The sequence below is a fragment of the Callionymus lyra genome, chromosome 1, assembly GCF_982586985.1.
Source record: "Callionymus lyra chromosome 1, fCalLyr1.hap1.1, whole genome shotgun sequence".
Taxonomy (NCBI): Eukaryota; Metazoa; Chordata; class Actinopteri; order Syngnathiformes; family Callionymidae; genus Callionymus; species Callionymus lyra.
In genome coordinates, this window is record NC_141818.1 from 33204693 (window position 1) to 33215314 (window position 10622).

The 10622-nt window shown below is 39.7% G+C and overlaps 1 protein-coding gene across 2 annotated transcripts; it reads left to right on the plus strand.

The window, feature by feature from the left end:
- The first annotated feature begins 4563 nt into the window (after nt 1–4563).
- LOC148089162 (uncharacterized) lies at nt 4564–10339 on the plus strand. 2 transcript variants are annotated; one of them, XM_087803414.1, is made up of 5 exons: nt 4564–4857; nt 4910–5131; nt 5215–5330; nt 7904–7979; nt 8391–10339. In XM_087803414.1, the coding sequence occupies exons 2-5, from the start codon at nt 4927–4929 to the stop codon at nt 9350–9352; spliced, it is 1359 nt and encodes a 452-aa protein (XP_087659540.1). In that variant the 5' UTR covers nt 4564–4857; nt 4910–4926; the 3' UTR covers nt 9353–10339. The 2 variants fall into 2 exon arrangements, with proteins under 2 accessions (XP_087659540.1, XP_087659533.1); XM_087803407.1 differs by having other exon boundaries at nt 4564–5131.
- Nucleotides 10340–10622: the final 283 nt, after the last annotated feature.

Consider the following 10622-nt stretch of genomic DNA (forward strand, 5'->3'; position numbering starts at 1 on the left):
ACCAGGGTCACAAAGCGCTTAAACAATCAAAACAATACTCAAAAAAGTACATACTTTAAAGATCAAGATAATAGTGAGAACAACACAAGAGTTCGAGAAATTCAAGGAAAAGCCTAAACAAATAGAAACGTAGAAGGTTAAGATGTTTCTTAAAGGACTCAGTAGATCCATCAAGCGCAAAGAGAGAGGAAGATCGTTTCAAAGCTTAGGAGCAACAGCCTGAAAAGATTTCTCTCCTCTGGTCCTGAGCCGTGTGCGTGGAACCATAAGTAGATTTTGATCCACAGACCTCAGAGCCCGAGCTGGGGTGTAAGGCTGGATCAGATCAGTGATGTAAGTAGGAGCCTGACCATGAATAGCTCTGAAAGTAAGAACCAGAATTTTAAAGTTGATCCTGAAAGAAACTGGAAGCCAGTGAAGAGTTTTAAGGACCGGAGAGATGTGAGTTCTTCTACTTGAGCGGGTCAGAATTCTCGCTGCAGAGTTCTGAATCAACTGCAGACGAGACAGCTCCTTCTTGTTAAGACATGAAAACAAACTGTTGCAATAGTCCAGACGAGAAGAAACAAACGCATGGATTACAAGCTCCAGATCATGTTCTGACAACATTTTCCTAAGTTTAGAGATTTTTCTCAGTTGAAGGAAACAGTTTCTGGTCAGTTTTCTGCAATGTCGAACAAGAGACATGTCTTTATCAAATACAACACCCAGGTTTCTCAGGCTCAGTTTGACAGACTGACCTAAGTCACCCAAGTACTGACTCAACCCTGGAATCTTATCATCAGGAGCAATCACCAGTGTTTCAGTTTTGTCCACATTTAGCTGTAGAGTGTTTTCACTCAGCCATTGTTTGATTTCTAGCAAACAATTGACTAAGCTGTTCAGCCTCTGGGGCTCAGTTGGATCAAAAGAGCAGTAGAGCTGGATGTCATCAGCAAAAATGTAATAATAAACATCTGGAAATCTCTGAATGATTTTACCGAGGGGAATCAGGTACAGCAAAAACAATAAAGGACCCAGAACAGAACCTTGAGGGACTCCACACAACAGATCTGCCGATTCAGACCTCATTTGATTGGCAGATACACTAAAACTGCGCCCAGAAAGGTAAGATGAGAACCATTCTAACACAGACCCAGACAGTCCCACTTCATCCCTCAGTCTTCTCAGCAGGATCTGGTGATCAACTGTGTCAAAGGCTGAGGACAGATCCAAGAGAACCAGAACAGTGAATTTACCAGAGTCAGCCGACATCATGATGTCACTGGACACTTTCAATAAAGCTGTCTCCGTAGAGTGATGTTTACGGAAGCCAGACTGAAACTTCTCATGGATGTCGCTCTGATCCAGGAACAAAGACAGCTGCTCAGACACCACCTTCTCCAAGATCTTGGACAAGAAAGGGAGCTTAGAAATAGGCCTGAAATTACTGAGGTCAGTTGGGTCTAAGTCTGGTTTTTTGAGCAGAGGCTCCACAATGGCATGTTTAAATGCATTGGGAAAAACCCCTGTGGAAAGGGAGAGGTTCACCATATTGGTAACCCAGGGGCCAATTACATCAAATACTTTGATAAAAAGCCTACACGGAAGGACGTCATCTGAGCAAGAGGAGGGTTTCATCTTGTTCACTAGTGCCGAAATATCACCCAAAGATACAGCAGTGAAGGAGGACCAAGAGGAGGAGTGGGGCTCAGAGACAGTAGGGGTTCCAAACAAAGGGGGAGAGATTTTCTCTTTGATCAATTTAATTTTGTCAATGAAAAATCTCAACAATGCATTGCTGTCAGCTTCACAGAAGACAGGCGTGATTTGAGGAGCAGGAGACACGAGAGAATTAATCGTGTCAAACAAAACTTTGGGGTTTTTCCTATTTGCTGCTACCAGTTTTCTGACGTAATCAGATCTAGCAGTTTCTACCATCTCATTGTAAGAAGTAATCAGATCCCTGAGGTGAAGTCTATGCACCTCAAGTTTAGTGGACTTCCAGAGACGCTCAGTCTTTCGACAAAGTCTCTTCAGACTCAGGAGATCTTCATTTGTCCAAGGGCACCGTTTTTTCTGAATTTTCAAGTTCGATTTAACAGGTGCCACTTGACCCAGTATTTCAACACAATGATCAGTGAAACAGTGAATCAAACTGTCCACGTCTGGGCAGTCATCAAAGGAAAGACGGTCAAACATAGCGGAAAAACTGTCTGCAGTATCGGCTGAGATGACACGCCTCTGAGACCTAACTTTCAAAGGCTTAGGTTCAGGGATGAAGTCCAGGTTAAACAATACAAGAGAATGATCACTCAGATGGACATCATGTACAGATACATTAGAAATGTCCAGGCCAAGAGTAAAAACTAAGTCTAAAATGTGGCCTTTTTGATGAGTGGGTTCAGAAACATGTTGCTCAAAATTAAAGGCTTCTGTTAAAGTTAAAAGTTCTTTAGCAGAACAAGATGTGACGTCATCAACATGAAGATTAAAGTCTCCCAAGAATAAGGACAGATTCCATTTGAATAATGGAAGATAAGAAGTCACTAAAGTCTTTCAAGAACATCGCCGCAGGACCAGGCGGACGGTAGATTGACACACAATAGAAAGGTCTTGTAGAACCAACCAAGATCATCTGAGATTCAAAAGAAGTGAATTCCTGTGTCTGAATCACTTTGCAAGAACAACTCTCCCTAAAAACAGTAGCAAGACCTCCTCCACGACCAGAGAGGCGAGGCTTCCCCAGGACAGCGCTCCCTTCTGGACAGAGTTCGTTCAGATGAATAAACTCTTCCTCTCTCTGCCAAGTCTCAGAAAGACATAATAAATCCAAATTAACTCTTGTGAAAACATCATTAAGAATAAAGAAGAGTATAGATTTATTAGTAATCGAGCGAACATTAAGAAGTCCCACATTCAGCACCGATGACGTCACTGACGACGCCGCGTCGCTGACAGGCGCGCAGAGCGGGATCTTTTGAAGCGAACAGCGGTCACGTGGGTACCAGCCTTCACTGAAGTTCAACTCGGTAGTAAAAGCCGAATTAAAAAGAGGAAATGAAAAAATCGTACCACCTTTTGTTGAGGTCTGGACAGACGGCAGCGCTGATGTGTCGTCATACTCTGCCGCGAGAGGAATGTCGATCAAACATCGATGACGTCAGAGTTGTTCCAGCGATCGCGACTGCGCATCTCATCCTGACCTGAACTCCAGACCGACTCGATATAAGTGTTAACTAAAGCAGTCTTGAAGTATCTTGTGAGGAAGTGTACTGTACCTTTTTAAGAATTTTATTGCAAACCTTTAAGAGAAGTATTTACCGAAATATACATATTTATTAAGATTAACTAAGTTGCAGAACACTAGATAATGGCACATTTTCGAAAAGATGAGTCATATAAAATCATATCTGTTAAAAAAGTTAAAAAAAACAACAAAGGAAAACTTTTAAATATTTACCAGTAGTAAAGTAAGTAAGTAAGTAATTTTCATTTGTATAGCGCTTTTCCAGACCAGGGTCGCAAAGCGCTTAAACAATCAAAACGATATTCAATAAAGTATATAGTTTAAAGGGCAAGATAAAACTGATAACACAACAGGAGTTCCAGAAAATCAAGGAAAAGCCTGAACAAATAGAAACGTCTTAAGATGTTTCTTAAAGGAGTCAGTAGACTCCATCAAGCGCAAAGAGAGAGGAAGATTGTTCCAAAGCTTAAAGAAATTTTGTGTTTATTACTATTAAGGTAGAATTGTGCAACATTCTGTTTAAGTTTATTTATTAAAATTAAACTATATGTTGAGTAACTTGATCTACTTAGCATGATGAATTGGGAATATAAATGTTCTATTACTTGGTTTAAAATGTCCTTCTAAAATATTCAGATTATACTACAAGGGTTTGATCCAAATAATATATGACTAATATTTCAGGAGTTACAAGATGACGATTGTGACATGATAAGTTCATTACGTTATAATAATATTCTTAAATAGGCTTCCAGTTTCTTTCAGGATCAACTTTAAAATTCTGGTTCTTACTTTCAGAGCTATTCATGGTCAGGCTCCTCCTTACATCACTGATCTGATCCAGCCTTACACCCCAGCTCGGGCTCTGAGGTCTGTGGATCAGAATCTACTTATGGTTCCACGCACACGGCTCAGGACCAGAGGAGAGAAATCTTTTCAGGCTGTTGCTCCTAAGCTTTGGAATGATCTTCCTCTCTCTTTTCGCTTGATGGAGTCTACTGACTCCTTTAAGAAACATCTTAAGACGTTTCTATTTGTTCAGGCTTTTCCTTGAATTTCTCAAATCCTGTGTTGTTCTCAGTATTATCTTGATCTTTAAAGTATGTACTTTTTTTGAGTATTGTTTTGATTGTTTAAGCGCTTTGTGACCCTGGTCTCGAAAAGCGCTATATAAATAAATATTACTTACTTACTTACTTAAAAGGGTTATCTTTCATGTCTGGTTCCAAGCAGCCAATGGGTTTCCCTTTTCCGATCGCGTTTCGTTCTTCTGCAAAGCGGCTACCGTACTCGCTTTTCAATGACGTCACAAACAATCGTTTGAGAAACAGGAACTATGGAAAACTAATGCCCCAATGACGTTCGTTTGTTTGAATCAGAAAACAATTCGGTCTGCATTATAGTTTGAACCCGAGCGTGAAATAATGTTAACGATTTGAAGAATGGCGCTGTTGTTGTGTCTTCGCTTCATGCTAAGCTAACAGTTTCAATAGCCTTTACACGCTAGTATCAAGTAATGCAGTCCGATTTCGTTTCCAGCGTGCGTCTAGGTGTCGCTATAGCAACACTAAAACTGTGTTAATGGTTTTATGTTCGAGGAGAAGTAGCCCCGAATGCTGTGCATCCAGGTAATCCGCGAGTCTGTCAACCCTTGAACCCATCTTCATCATCTCCCTGTAGCATCAGATAAGAACACCATGTCAGACCCGGACAGTCTGATCGTGACGTTCCAGAGGCAGCTGTCAGATGTGTTGGACACTGTGGTCAAGACGGCAATGTTCGAGGTCACCAGGCTGGTGGAGATCAATTTCCTGGAGGAGGTGAAACGCAGAACCCAGCAGGTGGACAGCTTGAGGAGACAGCTGGAGGAAGCCTGGAGGAGAGAGGAGTTGGTGGCCACAGGTAAGTGTGTCCTATGAAACCCTTTTAAAAAAGGATTTTTTACCACATGTCTTGTTTTTGCTTTGTGTTTGTCGTTTACTCAGAGATGTTGAAGACTGACATCGATGAAGATGGTGCTCCCAAAGAAGAAGAGATGTGTGGCCAAAGATCTAAAACAAAGTCAACACAAGCAGATACGATTGCAACTCCCTGCTTTAAGGTAATGACATATACTTAAGTATAGATAGATAGATGGATAGAACTTGTTTTTCCAATTGGAACACAGCAATACAGATGATAATTCATGAAAATAAAAATAATAAAAAGAAAAAAGAGTCTATAAAAAGAAAGTGCAAGATGACACAATCTAAAAATAAAGAACCTAGATAAAAGAAAATAACAAAGACAAAGGATACAAAGATAAACCTAGAATAGAATGTCATGATACTTTCTCTCCACTCCTGCCCCCGAACTCAGAATTAAACAATTGAATATCCCAAGGAATGATGAGTCCCTGAGTCTATTAGTGTTGCATCTGGGGAGGAGCATTCTTGCTCCATCTGCTTCTCTGCTCACTTTTTTATCAAAATATATACAGTATATTTTTTAATATATTATTTAATTATATATTATATTTTTATTATATTTTTAAATCTTTTTTATTTATTTCTGTTCTCTGTTTACAAGAATATTGACATTTTTCTGATTGGTCACGTACACACGCCACACATCTCTGACAACTTTTAATTTAATTTGACAAAACTACCTTGTGGAACATAATAGCTGAACACCTCAAAGACCAAGGAGCTGGTCTTGGACTTCAGGACGTCCTGGACAAAGCCACGTCCAGTGTCCATCAGAGGCGACGAGGTGGAGATAGTTGACAACTATAAGTACCTCGGCGTGTGGCTGGACAGTAAACTGGTCCTGCAACACAGACCATGTATATAAGAAAGTTCAGAGTAGACTGTATTTTCTGAGGAGGCTTTGATCATTTAACATCTGCAAGAAGCTCCTCTGCATGTTCTACCAGTCTGTGGTGGCCAGTGTTCTATGCTGTGGTGTGTTGGGGTGGGAATGTGTCCAAGAGGAGTGTCAACAGATTGGACAGATTGATCAGAAGGGCTGGCTCTGTGGTTGGCATGAAGCTGGACTCACTGGTGACAGTTGCTGAGAGGAGATCATTGAACAAACTACTGTCCATCATGGATGATTACAGTCATCCTCTGAACACTGTCATCAGTGAGCAGAGAAGCAGAATGAGTGCACGAATGCTCCTACCCAGGTGCAAAACAAATAGACTCAAGGATTCATTCATTCCTCGGGCTATTCATTTGTACGATTCTGAGTTCGGGGGCAGGAGTGGAGTGAAAGTATCTGGATGTTCTGTTCTATGTTGGTCTTTGTATCCTTTGTCTTTGTTGTTTTTCTTTGACCTATGTTCTTTGTCTTTATCTTTAGACTTAGATTGTGTCATTTTGTTCTTTCTCTTTATGTTCTTCTTCTTATTTTATTTTTATTCATCTTTTATTGTTTATGAAAAATTGCTGGCTATTGGAAAAAAACAATTTCCCGAAGGAGACCTCCTAAGGGATCAATAAAGTTTTACCTCACCTTACCTTACCTTACTTTCTGAGGAGGCTTCGATCATTTAACATCTGCAAGAAGCTCCTCTTCATGTTCTACCAGTCTGTGGTGGCCAGTGTCCTGTTTTATGCTGTGGTGTGTTGGGGTTGAAATGTGTCCAAGAGGAGTGTCAACAGGTTGGACAGATTGATCAGAAGGACTGGCTCTGTGTTTGAAGCTGTACTCACTGGTGACAGTTGATGAGAGGAGATCACTGGACAAACTACTGTCCATCGTGTTCTATGTGTCACTGTTCTATGTTAATCTTTGTATCCTTTGTCTTTGTTATTTTTCTTTGATCTATGTTCTTTATCTTTATCTTTAGACTTAGATTGTATCATCTTGTTCTTTCTCTTTATTTTTATGAATAATTGCTGTATTGTTGTGGCTAATTGAAAAAAAAAACAATTTTATAAAGCGTTTTTAAAACGATTAATAAAGCTCTACCTACCTACCTATCTACCTACCATAATAATATGTGTTATACTTTTATCTGTTAGTCTGTCAAATATCCTTTAAATAGATTGACCAAAGTCTAGTCCGTCTAGACATGTTTACTGAACATTTTAGCATTTTAACACTTTAGCTTATTTCATGAATTTAATCAATAACACACAGTAACTGCGTTTTTTTCTATTACGGTATATTTAAACAACCTTTCATGCTTTTCCAATCTGGAATACTTATTAGATTTTTTCTATGGATATTTTGAGAAAAACATTTTCTTATTTAATATTAATTTATTTATAATAAAAAAAAGGATTAACATCATTATAACACAATTAACCTCTTTTTCCAACTATGTTTTGCAAGCTTCCAGTAATATAAGTAGGGTCAATCAATTCATTTTCAAAAGTTAACTCACATACCTATATAAGGGGACAGTTGATTCAGAAAATCTTGATTGAGGCCAGGGGGTTTGAATACTTGGACAAATGTTGACTATAGGTGGGTATCGACCAAGTTTTTGCTACTTCCAAAATGTTTGCAGCCCAAAAAAGGTTTCCTGTTGTCCAAAAAATGTTTGTTGCTCTCTTTAAGAATTATTTTGGGGCTAAATTCTGGGGCTTAGTAATTAGAGCATTATGGTATATGGATGTGGTGTCCACATTTTAATGTTCAACAGTTCCATGAATCATTTCTTATGAGCGATGTCTTGTTGTACAGGAGGGAGGTGATTCCACTGTTGCTATGAATGTGAAGACAGAGGAGGAGGATGAACAATGTAGTGATGGCCGTCATGGTGAGTGTTTGGTTCCCTATTCTTCATATAACTAATAACATAGCAGGTTTTGTCAGTGTGCTGCTTCTGTGCAGTGTAAAAGAGTGAACCTCAGGTTTGGAAGTTTGTCAAATGAAAGCAATCACATCGAAACAAATTTTCAAGACAGAAGTGAAAGAAGAGAAAAATGAAAAATAAAAATAATAACAGGGTTAAACATCTAAACCATAATACATTATGTCACCCAAGTAAAGGAAATAATCACAGTATTCTAAAAGTTAATTCAAAACATAATTTTAATTCAATATTTTTTTCCAAATGTTAAGATAGTTGAGAGTTAGTAGGTGAAATGTGAATGATGTTTTTTTCATAGAAATATCTTTGATTGTTTCAATGCATTCTTCTTAAATGTTGCCAATGTTGCACTTGCAGGTGAAACTAGTTCCTGTGATTCCAGAGTCTTGATGGAAAGAAATCCAGAAATGCCCGTCAGATGCGAGAATTCAAGCAGCAGTCCTTTCGACCTAAACCCAAAAATCTTGTCCATCATGTCTTCAATCCAGGATGAAACGAGAGACCTTTGTGTTTCGGAGGGTTCCCCTGCAGAAGTGAAGGTTCACATCAGCGAGAATGAGCCCAAATCTTTGGACACCAGACTGCAGAACACTGACGCAGCATATGTGCGAATCAAACAGGAGGTGATCGAGGACAAAGATGACAGTGAAGACCGACCGATTGATTTGCAAAATACTGAAACCAAATCAGATATTTCCTCTTTTTCACGTTTAGTAAATCAGATCAGAGGAAGTCTTGACGAACCAAAGAGGAGCCACACTGTGCAGGAAAGGATAAGGCTGCTTTCTAAGGTTAGGAATCTAAATCCTGGGAAGACGATCTTCAACTTTGCCGCCTTGTCTTCGTCTCAGAGCAGTGGCAGAACCCTCAGTCCGCCGAGGGCTGCCGGAACTTTCATACCAACATCGACTTCTGCTCTCTCAGACCAGCAAGTTCATCCTCATGAGAAACAAAGTGCGACACGGAATCTAACTGCTGTGCCCTGGGCCCACAACAAAACCCAAAGTACAAACTTTTTGCTTCACGCCGACTCCCACCAGATCCAGAGACACGCCCACCGCTGTGGCCAATGCGGCAAATGTTTCCCCCACCCTAGCAACCTGAAGGCCCACCTTCAAATCCACTCGGGCGAGAGACCATTTAGCTGCTCACTCTGTGGCCGCGGCTTCACGAAGCTGAGCAACCTCAAAGCTCACCGGCGCGTCCACACGGGAGAGAAACCCTTCTGCTGCCTGAGGTGTGGCAAACGCTTCACGCAGAACTGCAACCTCAAACGTCACCAGAGGGCTTGTGACATGGGTCGTGAAGGGAATGCTTAGATGTTTCTTTGATTTTTTTTTTTTTTAATGCTAATAGCACTCAAATGTTCATGATGGTAAGTGTTATCTTCAGTGTTTCTTAAAGCTTCCTTTGGTGATCCTGCCGTTTAAAAGTTGGTTGACCTTCATTTAAATGCCAAGTTATACAGTCAAGACAAGTCATGTATCAATTGGCTTCATGAAGTCGTGTCCTTTATCCAGATCCCACTGATCAGTGGTGGGTGATTTCATTTCCTACGAGGACACATTTTATACATTAGGTGTTGTGAGGGCCCATCAAGCAAAATTAAGTAATGAAAAGTTTTAAATTCTATAATAAATCAAGCTAAATATGCTTTTAGATATACCTTTTTATCTGATATAAAGGCACCTTTTCTTCCAAATGTATCTTTATATTCACGTGATCCCACTGTTCTCTCAGGGTGGAGTTGACCCGAACGCCCTGAAAACAAATTTGTTTGGTGTTATCCCTTGTGTTACTCGACCCTGAAACTACACAACAGTCAAATCCTTTTGTGGGGCAATAAATACTTATGACAATAGCTTAAAACAAAAACCTTCCGTCACATTTGGAGACTGAAGGTAATGATTAATAGAAATAATAAAAATGAAGAGTTTCAACAGAATCTTTGACACCATGAAGACACAAAGTGTGTGGTCCTTGGGTCGGGAGGTCTGCCATAGGTACCACCCTGCTGTATGATCTACTGCTCAACATCATTGCTAAACTGAGTGCGCCACCTGCTGACCTCCACAAATACGAGTAATGGTAATATCGTCTCAGTAGATTCAGGAAATGGAGCCATGCAGGTACTTTCGTCATGATTGTTCATGGCGTGATCTTTTGGACATTAAAATGTAGTCAAAGGTTCCAGTAAAGTCATGGATGAGCACATATTTCTCCCCTGTATGCCATTTTTTCTGTCTTTCTCTGTGTAACATCTGATGTTCTTAACATTGTGACTTGAATAAATGTTTTACATGAAACCACTTGCTTATACTGCACCGAATCATCCTCGTCGATACTTTAAACCTTGTTCTTCTAACCCAAGTTTTTTAAATTAGCAAAAAAGTATTTTAATTAGAAATTACAGACCTGATAAAATGGTAGGATTAACTTTAAATTACAGACCTGATTAAATGGTCAGATTAACTTTATTTCAGCAAATAAAACCATAAAATAAGGAACAGGGGGGATGTAAAAAAGTTGTTCTTTCTTTAATTACGTTTAGTCGTTTTTCCAACACTAGCAGCAGCAATTAAGTCTATT

What these genes read in the sequence shown, in the direction of transcription:
- LOC148089162 (XM_087803407.1), top strand. Translation starts at nt 4,927, where the DNA reads ATGTCAGACCCGGACAGTCTGATCGTGACGTTCCAGAGGCAGCTGTCA. An exon ending in AGAGGAGTTGGTGGCCACAG is followed by an intron (nt 5,132 to 5,214) that starts GTAAGTGTGTCC and finishes TCGTTTACTCAG; the next exon opens with AGATGTTGAAGACTGACATC. An exon ending in TTGCAACTCCCTGCTTTAAG is followed by an intron (nt 5,331 to 7,903) that starts GTAATGACATAT and finishes CTTGTTGTACAG; the next exon opens with GAGGGAGGTGATTCCACTGT.